The sequence below is a fragment of the Nicotiana tabacum genome, chromosome 24, assembly GCF_000715075.1.
Source record: "Nicotiana tabacum cultivar K326 chromosome 24, ASM71507v2, whole genome shotgun sequence".
Taxonomy (NCBI): domain Eukaryota; kingdom Viridiplantae; phylum Streptophyta; class Magnoliopsida; order Solanales; family Solanaceae; genus Nicotiana; species Nicotiana tabacum.
In genome coordinates this window covers 101,813,195-101,834,426 of record NC_134103.1, presented here as the reverse complement: position 1 = coordinate 101,834,426, position 21,232 = coordinate 101,813,195, and the positions used below count along the sequence as shown (strand labels likewise).

General features: G+C 37.4%; 1 protein-coding gene across 2 annotated transcripts; it reads right to left on the bottom strand.

Moving 5' to 3' along the window:
* Positions 1-6,517: 6,517 nt before the first annotated feature.
* Positions 6,518-12,222, bottom strand: LOC107763393 (uncharacterized). 2 transcript variants are annotated; one of them, XM_016581886.2, is made up of 4 exons: positions 11,884-12,222; positions 11,636-11,776; positions 11,332-11,548; positions 6,518-7,000 (listed from the first exon to the last, which is right to left on the bottom strand). In XM_016581886.2, the coding sequence occupies exons 1-4, from the start codon at positions 12,118-12,120 to the stop codon at positions 6,951-6,953; spliced, it is 645 nt and encodes a 214-aa protein (XP_016437372.1). In that variant the 5' UTR covers positions 12,121-12,222; the 3' UTR covers positions 6,518-6,950. The 2 variants fall into 2 exon arrangements, with proteins under 2 accessions (XP_016437372.1, XP_016437373.1); XM_016581887.2 differs by having other exon boundaries at positions 11,341-11,548.
* Positions 12,223-21,232: the final 9,010 nt, after the last annotated feature.

Sequence of the window (21,232 nt, the reverse complement as noted above, 5' to 3'; positions counted from 1 at the left end):
ACATTCCCTAGTAGCATCTCAGAATGCCATGAGCCTCATCTTATTTCCAACACAGGGTACTACATCCCCTGTCTGCATTACTTTCTGCCAACATAGGGTACGACATTCCCTAGTAGCATCTCAGAGTGCCACGGGCCTCATCTTATTGCCAACACAGGGTACTACATCCCCTGGCTGCATTACTTTTTGCCAACCTAGGGTACGACATTCCCTAGTAGCATCCCAGAGTGCCACGAGCCTCATTTTTATTGCCAACATAGGGTACGACATTCCCTAGTAGCATCTCAAAATGCCATGAGCCTCATCTTATCACCAACACAGGGTACTACATCCCCTGGCTGCATTACTTTCTGCCAACATAGGGTACAACATTCCCTAGTAGCATCTCAGAATGCCATGAGCCTCATCTTATTTCCAACACAGGGTACTACATCCCCTGTCTGCATTACTTTCTGCCAACATAGGGTACGACATTCCCTAGTAGCATCTCAGAGTGCCACGGGCCTCATCTTATTGCCAACACAGGGTATTACATCCCCTGGTCGCATTACTTTCTGCCAACCTAGGGTACGACATTCCCTAGTAGCATCTCAGAGCACCACGAGCCTCATCTTATTGTCAACACAGGGTACTACATCCCCTGGTTGCCTTCCTTCTTATTAACATAGGGTACGTATCCCCTATTATTAAAAAAATAAAAAAATAAAAAAATTGTGTCTTTTTTCAATTCTTTATTCTGCAATAGCAAAGATAGTTTAATGCATTTTCAATAACTCACAAAAATTTCCTAGTGCAAACTGGGGCAGAAATTTTTTGTTTGTTTTGTTTGTTTCTGATGGCTTGCAGGTTTTTATGCAAAGTACAGATTGGATGTGCAAGAAAAGACTCCAGCTCTCGCCAGAGAAAGTGGAACATTTGATCTCAATACCAGCCGCAACCAGCCTTGATGTAATGCATGCGGAGACATAGGGTCTCAAGATCCATCTTCTCATCATCTGATCAAGAATCAAGCCTGGGAGAATATTTCATAGTTTGTTACATCGAGAGCATCAAGTTTCAGTTTAAAGTCAATGGGGGAAGCAGGTCAAGAATCAAGACAAGACTCGAGATGGCATTTAGATAGGAATTTTGTAACTCTTAGATTTCAAGAGTATGTAATTTTCTTTTTTCTTTTGATATAATGGTAGGAGCTGCGGATCGGAACCTCGACGGAACTTCACTCGACTCTCCCTCTAAGTATACTCCATCACTCTTCTTTCACTTGAACTACACATGACCTGATTCCCTTACAACCCGGGATATGTAGGCTGCCTAAAACCAAGGCTCGGTCGCAACGCCTTCTTTTCACTTCTTTTCCCCTTTAAATAATAGGGTGGTCAAAAATCAGTCACCTTGTTCATTTTCTTTGCCTGAAAACTCTTCATGTTTCCAAGCAAAGAGGGGCATGCTGTGAACAACTAATTTTTGACCACACTCAAATTCTATACTATTTTAGTGTAAATATGTGTTTTATGTCTAATCTTGATATTTTAAACATTTATCTCACTTTTAGTAGAGTTTATAAAAACTACAAAAATATTCACACTTTTAAAATACATATTTTTGTTTCTATTTGTAAGAGCTACTCGTCCGCAAAATGGGGATTTCCCCATTTTTTTTTAGACAAAAAAGGGGAAATGTCACTCCAACCCTCCCCATTTTTGTCCCCAAAATGGGGAGTGAATAGTGGCTCCCCAAATTTGGGGACACACTATTCATCTCCCCGTTTACTATTTCTCATTAAAATATTATTATTTAATTTTTTAATTTATCTTTTTATATATACTTAATTATGTTTATATAATATATTTACCTAATTAATTTTTCATCTTAACTTTGACGTATAATTTTAAAAAATTAATTATCGTGTATTTTTTTTTAATGTAAAATTGCTAGTTAATTTTATTATGAGTTATAATTGTATGAAAAAGATATAACCATCACAAAAAATGAAAGGTGCAAATATAAAACATTTGATGTTGCTAAAATTGGAAATACATTAAATTATCGTTATGTAATATGTATTTAATTAATCTTGTATCACAATGATTTCACTTTGAAAATATATAAAATTGAATATTTATGTAGTATTTCGAATGAATTTTATCGTTATGTAATATGTATTTAATTAATCTTGTATCGCAATGATTTCACTTTTATTTGAATTATTAGTTAATCTATAATAATTGCTTACAAATTATATTATTTAAAATTTTATGAAATTGTTTTAATGGAAATTATAAATTAATGAAAATAAAAGATGAAATTTGTTTAATGGAAATTAAAAAATAAAATTGAAATGAAAGATAATAATATAATATAGAAGAGAGAGAAGAATATAAAAAAGAATATTCTTTTTTTTTTTGGGTGAATGGGAGAATGGTTGGAGTAAGGGCATCTCTAAACCTTTACCCCCATTTTGGGAAAAATTTCCATTTTGGAGACAACTTACTCCAACCATTCCCCCATTTTTTTCCCCAAAATAGAATATTCTTTTTTATATTCTTTTTTCTCTTCTATATTATATTATTATCTTTCATTTCAATTTTTATTTTTTAAATTTCATTAAACAAATTTCATCTTTTATTTTCATTAATTTGTAATTTCCATTAAAACAATTCCATAAAATTTTAAATAATATAATTTGTAAGCAATTATTATAGATTAACTAATAATTCAAATAAAAGTGAAATCATTGTGATACAAGATTAATTAAATGCATATTACATAACGATAAAATTCATTCGAAATACTACATAAATATTCAACTTCAACCTCTAATATTCTCCCATAAATGATCTGTTAAATTTGATCATGTGTGGGCTATAATGAAGGATTTTGAGAAGTTTAACGATGGCGATTTTGGAAGGAAAAAATCAAGAAAGCAAGGTTATGCTAATATATCATCGGACTCTGAGAATCTTACCCCTAATTCACCCTATCTATCATCTCCTAACTTATCATCATTTTCACCAAATTTAAATGAGGATGTTGCAGGTGATTCCACATCATCACAATAGCCTAGTGGGGGTGAAGAAAGCAAAAAATGAAGAGAAAAATTGACGAAGATTATATAAAGACAATCCAATCAGAAAATAATCGGATGGTTGAGGCGATGAATAATACAACTGAGGCAAAAAAAGAAGTTTTGGTTGTTCAAAAAGAAAAACTAAAGAGTAAAAGAAATGAAAGAAGAAAATAAAGTTTTAATGATGGATGTGGATTCTATTGGCGATCCGACTCGTCGTGAATTTATGCGACAAGAACAACGAATAATGTATAAAAGAAGTCAACAATATCCACTCACAACCACAACAATCCTCAACCCCATTCACTCAATACTATAATGATTTTGGTGTATCTCAAAACGACATACCTCCCTATTAAGCTATTATGCTATTTACCGTAGTTTCAAATTTTATGTATTTTAATTTAATGTATTTTCAATTTTAATGTATTTTTATTTAATGTATTTTCAATTCACTTTCAATTTTAGCAACATCTAATATTTTATATTTGCACTATTTATCAAAGTTCTAGTTCTTGTTCATCGGTGCTTGGTCTTTGTGAGTCCGGGATCAAGGGCGGATATTTCATTAAGGTTATTGTTAATTCTGGAATCACCCTCCTCAAGTGGTTTGATAATTTATTACCTCTTTAATCTTACGCAATTTATCGTTTGTATCGAATTAATCCACATATCCTTAAAACCACAAACAAATTTAATTGTTATCCATTTTTTATGGTAAACAGAAAATGCTCATTTTGTTAAAATGAAAGAAAATATTTTTTCTACATCATGAAAAGAAAATACTTTTTTATTGAAATGAAAGAAAACACTTTTTCTACATCATAAAAAAAAATTATTGAGATGAAAGAAAATACTTTTTACTATATCATTTAGTTAAAAGGAAAAAAAATACTTTTTTGTTTACAGAAAATATAGATGGTAGATAATCACAAACAATGGCACGAGAAGTTACCATTTGCCCTACTTGGATATCGTACCACGGTTCGCACATCGACTGGGGAAACTCCTTATTTGCTGGTCTATGGTACTGAAGCCGTCATTCCCGCCAAAGTAGAAATTCCTTTTTTGAGAATCATACAAAAGGCTGAACTCAGTAATGCAGAATAGATACAGAGTCGTTATGAACAACTGGCCCTCATTGACGGAAAAAGAATAAACGCAGTATGTCACGGTCAACTTTTCTAGAACAGAATGTCTAGAGCTTTCAATAAAAGGGTCAGGCCCAAACAATTCATACCATGGAAGTTGGTGCTAAAGCGGATCTTCCCACATCAAGATGAAGCCAAAGAGAAACTTTCACCCAATTGGCAAGGACCCTACATGGTTCACAGAGTGCTAACAGGAGGAGCACTCATACTTGCATAAAGGGACGGAGAAATTGGGCCAAAACCTATCAACTCAGACGTAGTCAAGAGATACTATGTTTAGATTATTTACATTTCTTTATCTAATGTAACTGAACTACGCTTGACCTAATTCACGTTTAAGAGGGAATATGTAGGCAGCCCTGTGGGTTCGATCACATCTCAATAGGATCTTCATTTTTCCATGGTCAAAAACTGGGGCAGAATTTTGAGGAGGACCCTCAAAATTCTGAAGCAAGTGCAGCCAACTTCGTCATACACAAAAAATCAAAGAATTTCTTTTAAACTGGGGCAGAATTTTGAGGAGCACCCTCAAAATTCTAGAGCAAGGAGGTCGCAATGTATTTAAAATATGTCACAGTCACGGGTTCATCTAACTTACTTGATATCGCATACGACTATATTTTAAAATAACTACTTTCATCAAATACATGCATTTCTTTTGAAAAAACTTTATTTCTATAAACAGCCAGATGTTACCTAGAGTGACTTAAACATGATCTCAAGATAGGAGCACAGGCAAAGCAGAAGACAAAAGCGTGAACCAACCTTCCCCTACAAAACTCACAATTTTTCTTTGGATGCAGGCATAGTAAGACAATAATATCTGCAGACACATCAGGTCACTACCTTCAAGATAGCAGATTATCTATCCCAAACATCTCCAGCTAAGAAACACTCTACTATCACTCATTGTTTTCTTTGCATGAGGCTAAGCCATGCCTCCTAACTGCATAAGGCTAAGCATTGCCTTCCTTTTCAAAAGACTAAGAACTGTCTCCTAATTGCATGAGACTAAGCACTGTCTCCAATTTTGCATGAGGCTAAACCCTATCTCCTCAACTGCATAAGGCTAAGCACTGCCTTTCTTTGCATGAGGCTAAGCAATACCTCCTTAACTGCACAAGGCTAAGCACTACCTTTCCTTACATTGAGACTAAGCATTGTCTCCTATTTTGCATGAGGCTAAGCCCTGCCTCCCTAATTGCATAAGGCTAAGCACTGCCTTTCCTTGCATGAGACTAAGCATTGTCTCCTTTCTTTGCATCGAGACTAAGCATTGTCTCCTATTTGCATGAGACTAAGCATTGTCTTCTATTTGTATGAGGCTAAGCCCTGCCTCCTTAACTGCACAAGGCTAAGAACTGCCTTTCTTTGCATGAGACTAAGCATTGTCTCCTATTTGCATGACTTAATATTTTCTTGATGTTCTTATTGGCGGCTTTCACAACTCCATTCATTTGTGGCTTGTATGCTGTGGAATTCTTATGCTTGATCTTGAAGGTTTCACACATAGATTTCATCAAATCACTATTAAGGTTGGCGGCGTTGTCGGTGATGATTGACTCCGGTACCCCAAATCGACAGACAATACGATCCCTAACAAAATCTGCTATGACCTTCTTAGTTACAGCCTTGTAAGATGTGGCTTCAACCCATTTTGTGAAATAATCTATGGCCACTAGAATGAACCTGTGCCCCCGCCTGTCCAAAATAGCCATTGGCTCCTCAACATAAGATAGATCCTTGTCCAACTGGACTGAGCTGAAATCTAGCACATAATACGGATCACCGTGATACTTACGGAGCATAGAAACATGGAATACCGGATGAACTCCTGCTAGACTTGGAGGTAAGTCAAGCTCATAAGCAACCTCCCCAACAGGCCGCAACACCTCAAAGGGGCCAATGAACCTTGGGCTCAGCTTGCCCTTCTTCCCGAACCTCATAACGCCCTTCATAGGCAAAACCCGGAGCAAGACCCTCTCTCCAACCATGAATGCAACATCGCGAACCTTCCGATCCACATAACTCTTCTGTCTGGACTAGGCTATGTGAAGTCGATCCTGAATCACCTTCACCTTATCCAGGGCATCTTGAACCAAGTCTGTACCCAATAATCTAGCCTCGCCCGGCTCGAACCAACCCACTGGAGGAGATGATTATATATTTTTTGTACAATTATAACTTATAATAAAATTAACTTACAATTTTACATAAAAATAATAAATGCACGAAAATTAATTTATCAAAATTATACGCCAAAGTTAAGATGTAAAATTAATATTATAAAGATATTACATAAACATAATTAGGTATATATAAAGAGATAATTAAAAGAGTTAAATAATAAAATAATAATAAAATATGCATGAATAGTAATGAGTGAGATGAATAGTGTACCCCATATCTAGAGGAACACTGTTCATCCCCCATTTTGGGGGCAAAAATGAGGGAGGGTTAGAGCTTCATTATGACAAAAATTGCCCCCATTACAGGGAAATGGGGGAGGGTTGGAGATGGCCTAAGTTGTACCAAAATGGGGTAAAGGTTGGAGATGCCCTAACACCACATTTCTAATAACCTACAAGCATAACACCACAAGATTCTCTTTTTAATTCTTGCTTGAAACAGTAGAACGTAAGTTTAACATTCTTAATTATAGCTCCGAGCATAGAAGATTGAAACGAGCCCAAACCGATAGATGTTCTCAAACATTAACTATCAGGTAGACTTCACTGCACAGCTTCCACATCGACACTGGAGGAAGGAGGTCCCTTATCACCTGCGAAAAAGAAATAATCAAGATAAAACAGAAAGGTAAAGCAAAGTGGCTCATAAACAAATTAAATGCTTGTTTTTTGAATTATTACTTGCCTATAAAAGAAATTGATCTAGCAATTCCAACCCTCACAAGGTGAAAACCTTGAACAGGAACCTCTACGGATTACTTTGGCACAAGATACAAGTTGCAATGACGATCTAAGTTAGATTTTTTTTATAAGATAAGAGTTAGACATTTTATACATAACTCAGATTGAAGGAACTCGCCAAAGCTACATAGGCACAAGTGCATCGACGGCCCACATGCACCTAGACCTAAATATTGAAAATCTCAAATTCATACAGCAAAAGCTCACCAAGTGTAAAAACTAAAAATTGTGCAATGGACCAAAAAGGTCAGAATGCCTTTGCCACTTTCCAATGCTGACCTAAAGCAAACTAACCACTGAGCAAAAAGCCAAAAGGAAAGTACGGTCGACATGTGCATCCAAACTAGGCCGTTAATACTTATGTTGGTACGTCCTCAAAGTAGTCTTCTGCTAGCCCTCCCAGCTTTTTGGATCCAGTTATAATCAACAAGGGTTTCAAACCCTCCATCAAGCAGGAGACAATAGCCAAAGGCATCAGCAAACTTAACATTAGCAATTTTATGGAAGCAAAGACGAAATATCTTTGTCTCTCAAGTACAAACATTTGGATATTTGGAACTTCGCAACATATCCTAGCCAAGCCAAGCCAAATAGTTGATAGCCTCTTCAAAAGCGGATTACTGAACAGCAGCAAATCCTAACTCCTTTTAATGCTATGCATTTGTCAACCTCTGAACAATGTTCCATTACAAGTCAGTAGCACTAACGGATGGAAGGAGAGAGTTGGCAATGGAAACTTTTTTTTTGACAAAGTAAGATGTTTCGTTGATGGCGTCCAGAAGATGCAGAAACACAAAAGAAGCCAGTGTTAGCTCCATTACAGTGAGTTTCTATTCCAACCAAGGAGCTAACCAAAAAAGCAAAAAACAAAAAACAAAAGAATGGCCTAAGTCAAAGTAAGTGGACTGATAAAATCTAGGTAGCAGGCAAGGGGTTAGGTTGCTCCAGCTAAACAGGTACACTAGACCTTTAGATTTCAAACGATGGGGAGGAGTTGAAATTCCATCAAAACATCTGCGATTCCTTTCTTGCCAAAGAACCAAAAAGATACAAGGAGGGATCTCTTCCAGACTTTCTTGATGGCTCTTTCAACTTTCCACTTGTTCTGCCCTTCAACTGCTTATTTAATACCCTGAGGTAGAGTCCAGTCTATTCTCACAATGGAAAAAAACATAGACCACATGTCCGTAGCTACTGGGCAGTGAAGAAAAGGATGGTTAATAGATACAGTGTTTTGTTGGCAAATGTAACATCTATTAACTTAACAAGCTGGAAATTTCTTCTACAAAGGTTATCTTGAGCGAGACATGCTTCCTTCAAAGCTGTCCATGAGAGGCAGAGGAAACTTGAGAGAAGAAAATTTTAGTTTCAAAAAATCCGAAGTGGTATCAAGGATAGGCAGAGTAGATTTTGAAATTTGTCCATCGTAATTTTGTAACGAATGATAGAGCTTAATGACGTCAGGTCTTCCTTCCATTATGAGGGAGAAGTGGGAGGGATGTCCGTAGCTACTGGGAGGGATGTCTTGCAACTTTCCACTTGTTCCACCCTTCAACTGCTTATTTAATTCCCTGAGGTGGGAGGGATGTCCGTAGCTACCGAGAGGGAAAAATCTCTTGATTGGTATTGTGCTGCCTTATATATCTCTAATATGCGCTGGTTCTATGTTCCTGATGTTCTCAGAACCTTGAAAAAGCTTGATTAAATGTGGTTTCCTAGTTAAACTTCTGGTTGCTCTATTTTGGTTTGTATAATCTCTTAAATGCACCTAAAAGAGGAACCGATAAAGAAGCATAAGTCGCACGCGGTTGTGAAGTACTACTAATCAAGTGATCTATGTTTTTATCAGCTTTGCACGGAGTTACCTGCAAATATAGAATTTACTATATCTATCAGAGGTCATGATTTGAACTGTATGTTCTACTTCACATTCTAAGTAATAATTATGAAGGGTTCAGCAATTAAACTTGGTTCGCAGTTTCCTCTCATCACTCAAGTTTGTGATGAATAGATCCTTTAAATTAAGACAGTGACAAAGTTATCAGCTTGAAGGCCATGTTGACTTATGTTGACAGCTCTAACATAAAAAGGCTGAAGTTACTTGAACTATATTCTAGTTACAAAGAAACAGTAGAAAAAAAGTGGGGAAGATAGCTTCTATGTGGCTGTGCAGTTGACGCTAGTATGTTATATGGTTTATGTTTAAAGGAAAAGGTAAAAGACACAGTTTCAAACTTTGAAGTAATATTGATATTCTTCTCTCTGCCCAGATGAGTCAGAGATATGCAAGCTAATCAATCAATACAAAGCAGTTGCTCAAGTAATTAACTGCTCTTAGTCCTGTGTAATTCAACAAGAATCCTGTGTGATCCAACAAGAAGTCCTCTTCACCAGGAAACAACTTGTTTGAAACTATGAAACTTAGAGAAGGAGCTTCGACGTAAGATTAGGAAAAAAATAAGAAACAAAACAAACTCAAGTCCACCTCACCATGAAGAAGAGTAACAATTCAAGAGTTTTAACATTATTCACATGTTTTATGTTTCTGATAAATTCTAGGCTTTTGTTGGAGATTATGTTCACTTTATTCTATGTCCTTAATAATGGGTCTTTTAAGCTTCGCAAATATATTAAAAAATCGTTTATAGAATGGGAAAAAGACTTATTTTTTACAATAAGATTATAGCCGGTAGCTTCATTGGCCTGGTTTTGACCAAAATTGCTTTCTTAGGACAGCCAGTGTCTTGCTAAGCTGCTAAAGAGGTGGTTACATTAGACGCTTATCTTTTGTACCATAGGCTAGGCTGCTGCACCAGCACAATCCAAGGAAAATTGCAACAAATGAAAAAATTCCAAGGTGCCTTTTGGAGATATCAGTTGGAGTTTTGAACATGGAGGGCTTAGACCGTTGAATTCTATAGGTCATGAAACCTGCTGGGTTTTGCATTTTAAGCACTAAATGGAATGAAGCCCTCAACAATTAAACTTGGTTTGGAGATGCCATTCATTGCTCAAGTCTGTGATGAACAAATTTTAAGACAGTTACAGAGTTATCGGCTTGAAGTCCATATTGACTTAAGTTGAAAGCTCCCCCATAAACAGGCTGAAGTTACCTGAACTATATTCATAATTTCATGTGCAAAGAAACAGTAGACAAAGAATGGGGAGGAGAGCTTCTATGCAGCTGCGCGCTTGTAGCTGCTGTGTTAAATGGTTTATGTTTAAAGAAAAGGTAAAAGATAAAGAAAAGGTAAAAGACAAATACTTTAGAGCTTTTAAGTAATATTGATATTCTTACTCTCTCCCATATGTGTCAGAGATATGCAAACTAATCAATCAATACAAAGCAGTTGCTCAAGTAATTAACTGCTCTTAGTCCTGTGTAATACAACAAGAATTCCTCTTTATCAGGAAACGACTTGTTTGAAAACATGAAACTTAGAGAAAGAACTACGATGTAAGATAGCAAAAAAAATCAGAAACAAAACAAACTCAAGTTCACCCCAGCATGAAGAAGAGTAACAATTCAAGAGGTTTAACCATATTCACATGTTTTTATTTTTCTGAAGAATTTTAGGCTTTTGTTGTAGGTTTGTTCAATTCTTCTACGTCCTTAAAATGGGTTTGTTAGGCTTTGCATATTTATAAAATAATGGTTTATGTAATGTGGGAAAGGCTTATTTATGACAATAACTATATAGCTGGAGCGTCATAGGCCTAGTAATTTAGTATTGAACAAAATTGCTTTCTTCGGACAGCCAGAGTCTTGCTAAGCTGCTAAAAGGGGTGGTCACATTAGACGCAAATCATTTGTAGTGGAGTCTAGGCTGCTGCACCAGAACAATCTAGGGAAAATAAGTGGCAGCTGTATATAAAAATCTTTTAAAGGGGGTGACAGATCAACACATCAAAGTCAGTGGCGAAGCCACAAATGTTTCCAAGGGTGTTCAAACTTGAAAGAACTAATAAAAAATTCTGACAAAGGGTGTTCAATATGTATTTTATACATCTAAAATCAGTATTTTACTTATATACACAGTGTAATTTTTCGTAATATTTCGGACCACCCTTTGTAAAAGGTCGATTCACCCCTGATCATAGTCTATATCCACTTACCATAAGCATGATTTTTATACAAAGCACTGTATAGAACATGATAGAAGATGCAGAGTACAAAGTTAACCTTCATTACTTAAGGGTTTCTTAAGCCTGCAAAAGTCCACACATGGGGTTCTACCGATTTCATCCCACACCAATGCTTGAAAGGTCTTTATCGCATCGTCAGAATCAGAGTCACTATCACCATCACTATCCCTTGCTTGAAAGGTGAAATAAAGCCACAACCCACCAGCAAAAGATGCGTTTACCGTCACGATTTCCATGAACTCAAACTTCTTAGCCTAAAAAAAGAAAGAAAAAAGAAAAGTCAATTACGATCAATATTAGCTTGATATGATAATAATCAAAAGAATAAGGCAAGCACTTACATTTTGTGAATTGAAATCTCCAATTGCCAAGTGGCACATATCAGTGTATTCTTGTTTTTGCTCCGGGTCCGTAAGGTAACTCCGTATTGGCACAATTGAGGAGTTAAAAGAGGCCCCGGGATAGACAGAGATATCGAAACCCTGTAGCAAAAACCAACGACGAACAATTAAACATAATGCCAACAAATAATAACAAAGTAAAGCATGCAATAATAATAATAATAATAATAGTATAATAAGTAGCTAACCTCGCTCTCATCTAACTCCTTGTAATACTGGTCCCAGACCTTGGAGTCCACCTTGGTACCGTCCAGAAGCTCAAAATCAGAATCATCGGAGTAGTTGTAGATTACAGCTCCATCTCTTTCCTCTGAATCGTATGAATCATCAAATTTTTCTTCATCCAAACCTTCCTCTTCCTCTACCAATTCTTGTTTCCTCCCACGAGAAGAAAACTCGCAAGGCATCTGCTGCTGCTGCTCCATCGCAATAAGCTCCCTGGATTGATTTTAGCCCTAATCCCTTTTTCCCCCAATTTTTAGGATGTCTGTTTGTTTATGTGAATATTTCGCGTGATTTTTGATGCTCGTGTCCCGTCAAATATATACGCTGCCCAAAAGGCCTTCTTCTAATCTGATTAGGAGAAAAGGCCCCGGTTTGGGTTTTAAAACTCGGTATCATCCCTATTCTCTGACATGTTGCACTAATAGTCCACTTTATTTGTCAAATTAGTGCACCTTTAGTCCCTCCTATAACATCTCTTGTTTTTTTTCTTCTTAAACTGTGTAGAGCCCAAATTTTCCTTTTCTCCTTTTTTCTCGTTCTTCAATTTTTATTATTCCATTTTGATATGATTAAGTCCTCGTAGCTATACAAGTGTGTACGTGACGCTTAAGGAGGAATACAAAGTTGGTTAGGAAAGTAGTTATTATAAATAAGAGTAGAGTGCTGATTAGTCATTTATTTTATGGTTACTAGTTTTTGTATTTACATTTTTGTCCTTCTCTATCTTTCCATTATATGAGCTGTAACACTCATTTGACAAGGATTACGAATGAAGAATTATCTAGTTTTGTCTTTAAATTTCCTTTTCCTTCATTTGTTCTCAATTGTTTTTACCTAAATTACAAGAATTCAATGAAGAATTCGAGAATTTAGAAGATGGACATGAACTCTACAAAGGAGTTCGAGTGAAACAACTCAAACTTAATGGAAGAAGAAGAAGAAGACTCACCGGGTAAGTAAGGCAAATGTAGCGGCTGACGTCGTCTAAATCCACTCCTTTAAATAGTAAGTGGACACAGTCGCATACAATATAATATACCCAACTATGAGTCAGGGTCGAATTCCACAGAGAATAATATGTAGGCGATTAGGCAAGTAAGAGATTATCGTTTATTATGCTAAGCCAAACACTAAAAAGGATTTGGAGAGAATGTTATAATTAAATGCGAAAATGTAAACTAACCTAGAAAGCGAGTAAAATGATTAATGGCTACAAGTATGGATACACGGTGAATTACACTCAAGTAGATCCAATGTATTTCACAATTTTACAAATATGAGCGAGTTTATGTTAATTAGCCTCAGATGATAATTCTATATTAGCTTGTTCTGAAGACTAACAAGACTTTATAATTGAATTATCCCTACAACAATTAAGAGATCAAGTGCACCCGAATATGGCTACAAGTAGTTCAATCCTATCCCTAGCTAGAATCTATAAAATGAGGGTTAACTATCAGGTCCCGAACCACCCCCTAAACGTGATTGGCACCCAGCTAACATTGTTTGCCAGGCGAACCCCTTTTATCAAACGTTTAACCATTTACACTAACACTACAAGAAAAATAAGTGTAAGCCTAAAAGTATTATTAATAATTAAAGACAAAATTATTATCAACTAATACCTTAGTCAATTGATAAAAAAAAATCAACAATCCCTCAAATAATAAGACATTAGCCCAAATCTCATACTAACACCATGGAGCATCTAACAGAGTAATATGAGTTTTACTGACGGGTATGAAAACCCCAAAGAAAAAGGAAATAACTAACACGAACTAGATAAAGCTGAAACGAAAGTTTTCACGAACAATGTGGTGGCTCACCTCAACAATACGATCCACTCGAACAAACTCGTCAGCCACTAACTCTATCTCCCACAACGGCATCTGCATAGAGATGCATGTAAAAAGTGATACGTAAATATATTGATCCTCTACCCGCCATTTTAAATACCTCTGGAATAAGTGTTAGAAAATACAAATACACCCCAACAAGAAAGATATAATAACTAGGATCATTATATAATAACTTAATATACATGTATCAACAAAGTAAATAAGAATTAACCAACCATAGTGCACACTAAGGACTTGTCATAATTGCAGTAAAAAAAATTACGAGTACACAACGACACTACATGCCTCAAATATGTAACGGAGCATACACAATGACCACTGAAGCATACACAATGCCCCAAATATATCAAGAAGTATACACAATGCTCGAGTAATGTACAAAGGCATACACAACGCCCCAGCATCATGGCTTACAGCCGTATGAAACTATCAAACTCAACACCATGACTCACAGCCGTATCAAACTATTAAACTCAACATCATGGCTCACAACCGTATCACGTCATCAAACAACTTATAAAAATATTTTTTATTTGTATTTTTCATAAAAATAATATATTTGCGGTTAGTCTAAGACCACTGATTCTGTCAAGCGCACACTTGTCCCAACACATGGACCAGGCAGAGAAAATACATTTTCAAAACGAGTTTTAGAAAAGCAAGTATCAAAGCTTAAAGTCTCACTTACGTCGCTAACGGAAAGTTTCCAACCTTGCAACATCTAGAACACTAACTCAGTAAGTAACAACAATAAATAAAGACTGAGCAGTAGTGACGAGCAATAAAGCATATAACATTCATATCGGGAAATCTCAGTAAAATACCACATGCTTTTAAAATCAGGGTTTGAATCAAAATATCTCGTTTAACCCAGTTCCAGTAAAAATCATTTAGAGATATTTTTCAATAGTTTTCAGACAGAGGAAGAATGCAAAGGTGAGCAAAAATGATGAAATCATAAACAGCCCCTCGGGCAAAATATCACTCATATACAGCCCCTCGGGCAAACCTCACAGTCACTCGTGCCTCTCGGGCATACCTCACAAACACTATTGCCACTCGGGCATACCTCACAATTATTTTTGCCACTCGGTCATACCTCACAATCACTCATACCTCTCAGTCACTCAGCACTCGCACTCAGTAGGTACCTGCGCTCACTAGGGGTGTGTACAGACTCCGGAGGGGCTCCTTCAGCCCAAGTACTATAATCTGCACGGACAACTCACGTGCTATAATAATAAAGTATGCTGCAGGCGGGCAGTCCCGATCCACACTCATCTTCACAAATCAGGCCCTCGGCCTCACTCAGTCATAAACCTCTCAATCCACTTGGGCATTTTAGTAAAACAGGGCATTCAGTCCAAAATATTTATATGCATCAAAATAGAGTCATAAAACTGAGTTATGCGGTAAACAAGTATAAACATGACTGAATATAGATTTTCAATCGAAAACAATGAGAGGATAGTAAGAAACAGCCCCTAAGGGTCCAAACAGCACTGGCGCAAGGCCCAAACATGGCATTCAGCCCAATTTACAGAAACTCTTTCTAAAACATATAAGTATCATATAGTTTCAACAAAATATGCAACTTTACAGTCGCTACGTGATGGACCAAGTCACCAATCCCCAACGGTGCATGCCCACACGTCCGTCACCTAGCATGTGCGTCACCTCAAAGTAGTAAAATAATACAAAATTCGGGGTTTCATACCCTCAGAACTAGATTTACAATCGTTACTTACCTCAAGCCATGAAATTCTTATTCTGCAATGTCCTTTCCTCGTGAATTGGTCTCCAAACGCCTCGAATCTGGTCATAAATAATTCGTTTCAGTCAATAAAATTCATTAGAATTAATCCCATAAGAAAATAATGGTTTTCCATAAAAATCCAAAAATTAGCTCAAATATCACCCATGGGGCCCACGCCTCAAAACTCGATAAAAGTTACAAAATCCGGAAGCCCATTTAACCACGAGTCTAACCATATCAATTTTACCAAAATCCGACCCCAACTCGACCCTCAAATCTTCAATTTAAACCAAGAGGGTTTTCAAATTTTCCCAACCCAATTCACCAATTAAATGATAAAAATAACCATGGATTCGGGTAATTTAACCAATATTGAGTTAATAACACTTACCCCGTTGTTTTCTCTGAAAATCACCCAAAATCGCCTCAAATCCGAGCTCCAAATCGTGAAAAACTGAATTTTCAGAACTTAAACTCTCCGCCTAGACATTTGCTCTACACGATCGCGAACATTCCCACGTGATCGCGAAGAACAATTTCCATCTCCCAGATTTTACTCTACGCGATCGCGAATTTTCCCTCGCGATCGCGATGCACAATATCGCAGACATATGCGATCGCGAAGAACAAAACGCATGACTTCTACTCCGCTCCACTTACTCTACGCGAACGCGAACTTCATCACGCGTTCGCGAGTCATAAAATTCCAGAGCTGCGCGATCGCATCACGCTTCACGCGATCGCGAAGCACAAATTGCCACTGCCTCATATTAACCCTACGCGATCGCAGATATCCCCACACAATCGCGTAGAAAAAAATCCTCACTGACCAACTAAGCCTACGCGATCGCAAACGCATTCACGCGATCGCGTAGAAGGAAAACATTATCAGATATCAGAAAATTCCAGCAGCTATTCAAGTCCAAATTTTTGATCCGTTAACCATCCAAAACTCACCCGAGCCTCTCTGGACCTCGACCAAATATACCAACAAGTCCTAAAATATCATACGGACTTAGTCGAACCCTCAAATCACCTCAAACAATGCTAAAATCATGAATTACACCCCAATTCAAGCCTAATAAACTTTGAAATTTCTAATTTCTACAAACGACTTCAGAACCTATCAAATCACGTCCGATTGACCTCAAATTTTGCACACAAGTCATAAATGACATAACAAAGGTATTTCAATTTTCAGAATCGGACTCCGACCCCGATATCAAAAAGTCAACCCCCGGTAAAACTTCTCAAAAATAAACTTTCGGCATTTCAAGCATTATTCCTCTACGGACTTTCAAATAATATTCTAGACACGCTCCTAAGCCCAAAATCACCTAGTACAAATATCAGTGGTAAAGGTGCACAACTGGGATAGGATAATAAACAAATTCTACCAATTTGACATGTTTAACAAATACAACTTGCACCAACCCCACTCATGAAGAGGTATGCACCATATAATATGTGTGTTCAATACTCATACATGACTGTAAACTTGTGCTCAATATGATCCTATTCCGTATCAATTGCCAAATAACACAATAAAGAGACCTATCCAAGAATCAAATATATCAATGCATGATGACATCTTCTTTATCATGTCAATCTGATATGCTACCGATAACTCGACAAGACATGAGATATCAACTCCATATAGGTAAATCCATTTTGACAACTGTTGCACCCTATTTTGCACTAGTCAAAACAAGATTCAACTTGTGGTTTCTCTGTTGTTGATGAAAGAGAGTTGCCACCTAATATTTAAAGGTATACTATGGTACCTATTTAATTACTAAATGTCATATTCTTTATTAGTCTGCTAACCGGTGAGATTATAGGTAAGAATTCTTGTTCTTCTAAAGGGAAGGTGTTGGGCACCCCTTAAAATCTACCTGAGGTAGCTCCATAAGACTTAGACATGCTATTGATAATCTGATTTTGTAATGTTTGAGACTCATCCAATCTTGTGAGTTCATAACTTTGGTTGAAATCACTGTAAGTGTGTAAGTTTGGCATGAATCTTTGTTTATCCCTCATGCCTTTATACTTTTGAACGTTGTTTTGAAACTGCACTCAGTCCTCTCTTTCCCCTGTTAATTTGGATTGAATCTGGTATTGGAGAAACCTTTTATTGTTACTGATTTCGTATAATAACTTGCCTATGTCATTGTCTAAATCTTTACTAAGGATCTCAAAGGAGTCAAGTAGTGTTATTAACCTATGTGAATGCTCATGATAACGTTTGGTATTTAATTAATCTGTGATCAATATGTTGAAGCAATAACATATGTATTCCAAAGTTGTTGCAGCTCTAAACTATGTTCTATTAATCTATCTCTGAGATGTTTGATTCCAATTGTTTATTTCTTTAGCAAAAACAGGATGATGTTCCTGCCTATGTATTTGGAAATTCGAGCTTCATGTCTGTCTAGTATGTTAATCAATCACCTAAAGCTGAAAGTATTATTATAAGAAATGGGAATTGTTTCTATGTGTTTTCCTACATTATTCTGTTAAGAAAGAGTATGTTTTTGTGGTAGGAAATGTCTTAGTAGTTAGTTTGCATTGAAAAAGCCTCATTGGCATTCAAACCTATAGGGAAGAATGGGTTGTAAGTGGTTAGGGATATTTGGGAGTAGAGTTTAACTCTAAGTTGGGCTGTTCTCCCTGGCACAAGCATTGCCCTGGGCCTTGAGACCCTTGAGAACTTTGAAGTGTCGAGGGATTCAAAGGGGGCATCGACCTTGAGTAGAATTCTCTCCTTATCCCTTAATTTATTGACACTTATTATTCTCTTTGGGGTTGGTGTTTATTGACAACGAAAGGTATTCAATATGGATCATTTATCATACATAACCTCCACATTAGTATGACTTTCTTAGTGTTTAAATATTGTTAGTGATCTTTTCCTTTATTCTTTGCTAGCAAATTTCATATTTGGGCATGTATATAGTACTATTTTTCTAATGACTTTCTCTCTTCTTTTTTAAACATGTACAATGGCTTGGGCCTGCTGAGTTCTTGAAGAACTCAGGCCCAAATCCAGCGCTGCTATATCCTGGGAGCCCAGAGTCAGCTGTCGTCCCTGTCATTGCTGGGCCTGCCTCTTTGAGGCCCAAACACCAGAGTCCTTTCTTTCCCTTCGCTCCTTTATTTACTGCTTTCGTTAATTTATAGTTGCAATATATCGTTATTCTTCACTGTGTTTTTGTTATTTTATCTTACATGTACATGACAAGCATATATTGGATTGAATGCTTTATTTTATCGTTTAACTCACGTAAAATAACTTAGGCATGCCTTAAAGAACCTAGTATTAAAAGAGGTATTAGTTAGCAATTAATTCTACATCCGCTAGTCATGAGCTGTTATTAATTCATTATGACTTGCTAACCTTTTCTTAAAGATTTTGAAGCCCAAATGCTTAACAAATGTGGCAGTCCCCCTTTCAAAAAGAAAAACCAGATCTGAGTCGCGTTTTTAATTTTCTAAAAGGAAATCAACTCTTTTCGAAAAGAACAAGGCACTGCTCCAAACAAAGGTTTTCAAACAATCTCCCCAAGCCTACTATTTAAATCCAAGGTATATCTTAGGTTTATTTTCACCTCATTAAAGTAATATGAACTTCAATATTTTAGGAAACAAAGTGCTTTAACTTAGCTTCTCTTTTACACATTTTTCATACAAACACCCTATCTTTCAAAGTTCTTTTCAAGCATATATATACTAACATTATTTTTCTGACTCTCCTTTAAACCCATACCTATTTAAACTACACTCCTTCTTTATAACCAACCATCTCCGCTGATGCAAATTTAGATCCTTCTGCTCTAACAGATACTGCAGACTCTGGTGATCAGTATAGATCTCACAATGAACCCCATATAAATAATGATGCCAAATCTTCAAGGCATGAACAATGACTGCTAACTCAAGATCATGGACAGGATAGTTCTTCTCATGGGTCTTCAGTTGGCGTGAGGCATAGGCAATCACCCTACCTTCCTGCATCAAAATACCACAATGCCTATCCTCGAGGCATCACAATACACGGTGTAAGAACCTGAAGCTGACGGCAGAACTAGAACTGGAGTTGTGGTCGAAGCAGTCTTGAGCTTCTGAAAGCTCTCCTCACACTCATCCGACCACCTGAATGGAGCACCCTTTTGGGTCAATTTGGTCAAGGGCGATGCAATAGATGAAAATCCCTCTACAAAGCGATGGTAGTAACCCGCCAAACCAAGAAAGCTCCTAATATTCGTGGTTGAGGACGGTCTGGGCCAACTCTGCACCGCCTCTATCTTCTTCGGATCCACCTGAATACCCTCACTGGACACCACGCGCCCCAAGAATGCTACCGAGCTAAGCCAAAACTCACACTTAGAGAACTTTTCATAAAGTTTCTCCTCCCTCAATCTCTGTAATACAATCCTCAAATGCTAAGCATGCTCCTCATGGCTACGAGAGTACACCAGGATGTCATCAATGAATACAACGACGAATGAGTCCAAATAGGGGTGGAATACACTATTCATCAAATGCATGAACGCTGTTAGGGCATTGGTCAGCCCAAAAGACATCACTAAGAACTCATAATGGCCATATTGGGTCCTGAAAGCTGTCTTAAGAATATCTGAATCCCGAATCTTCAGCTGGTGATACTCGAACCTCAAATCAATCTTGGAGAACACCCTCGCTCCCTGAAGCTGGTCAAATAAATCATTAATATGAGGCAAAGGATACTTGTTCTTGACTGTGACCTTGTTCAACTGCCTGTAATCAATACACATTCTCATGGAACCATCCTTCTTTTTTACAAATAGAACCGGTGCACCCCAAGGTGACACACTAGGCCGAATAAATCCCTTATCAAGGAGTTCCTGAAGCTGTTCTTTCAATTCCTTCAACTCCGCCGGTGCCATACGATACGGTGGAATAGAAATGGGCTGAGTGCCCGGCACCAAATCAATACCAAAGTCAATATCCCTGTCAGGCGGCATGCCCGGCAGGTCTGCAGGAAACACATCCGAAAAATCACATACCATCGGAACAGAATCAATGACAGGAGTCTCTGCACTAACATCCCTCACAAAAGCTAAATAAGATAGGCAACCCTTCTCAACCATGCGCTGAGCCTTCAAATATGAAATCACCCTACTTATTACATAATCTACAAAACCGCTCCACTCAACCCTCGAAATTCCCGGCATAGTCAACGTCACCGTCTTAGCATGACAATCTAGAACAACATGACATAGAGATAACCAATCCATACCCAATATCATGTCAAAGTCGACCATACTGAGCAGCAAAAGGTCCACTTGGGTCTCCAGACCCCTAATAGTCACCACACATGACCGATATACGCGGTATACAATAATAGTATCACCCACAGGAGTAGATACATGAATAGAAGAAACTAGAGACTCACGGGGCATATCCAGAAAATGGGCAAAATACGAGGAAACATATGAATAGGTGGAACCAGGGTCAAATAATACTAAGGCATCTCTGTGACAAACTAAGACAATACTTGTAATCACAACATCTGAAGTAATAGTATCTGGTATGGCAGGGAGGGCATAGAAACGGGCCTGGCCACCCCCTGATCTGCCTTCCCTTCTAGGGCGACCCCTAGCTGACTAACCTCCACCCCGAGCTGACTGGGCGGGTGGTGAGGTAACTGGAGCTGTA

Bases quoted from the DNA above. Each gene is read 5' to 3' on its own strand.
- LOC107763393 (XM_016581886.2), bottom strand. From the start codon at position 12,120: ATGGAGCAGCAGCAGCAGATGCCTTGCGAGTTTTCTTCTCGTGGGAGG. The intron at 11,777-11,883 runs GTTAGCTACTTA...TTTTTGCTACAG, and splicing joins AGGAGTTAGATGAGAGCGAG to GGTTTCGATATCTCTGTCTA. The intron at 11,549-11,635 runs GTAAGTGCTTGC...TTCTTTTTTTAG, and splicing joins GAGATTTCAATTCACAAAAT to GCTAAGAAGTTTGAGTTCAT.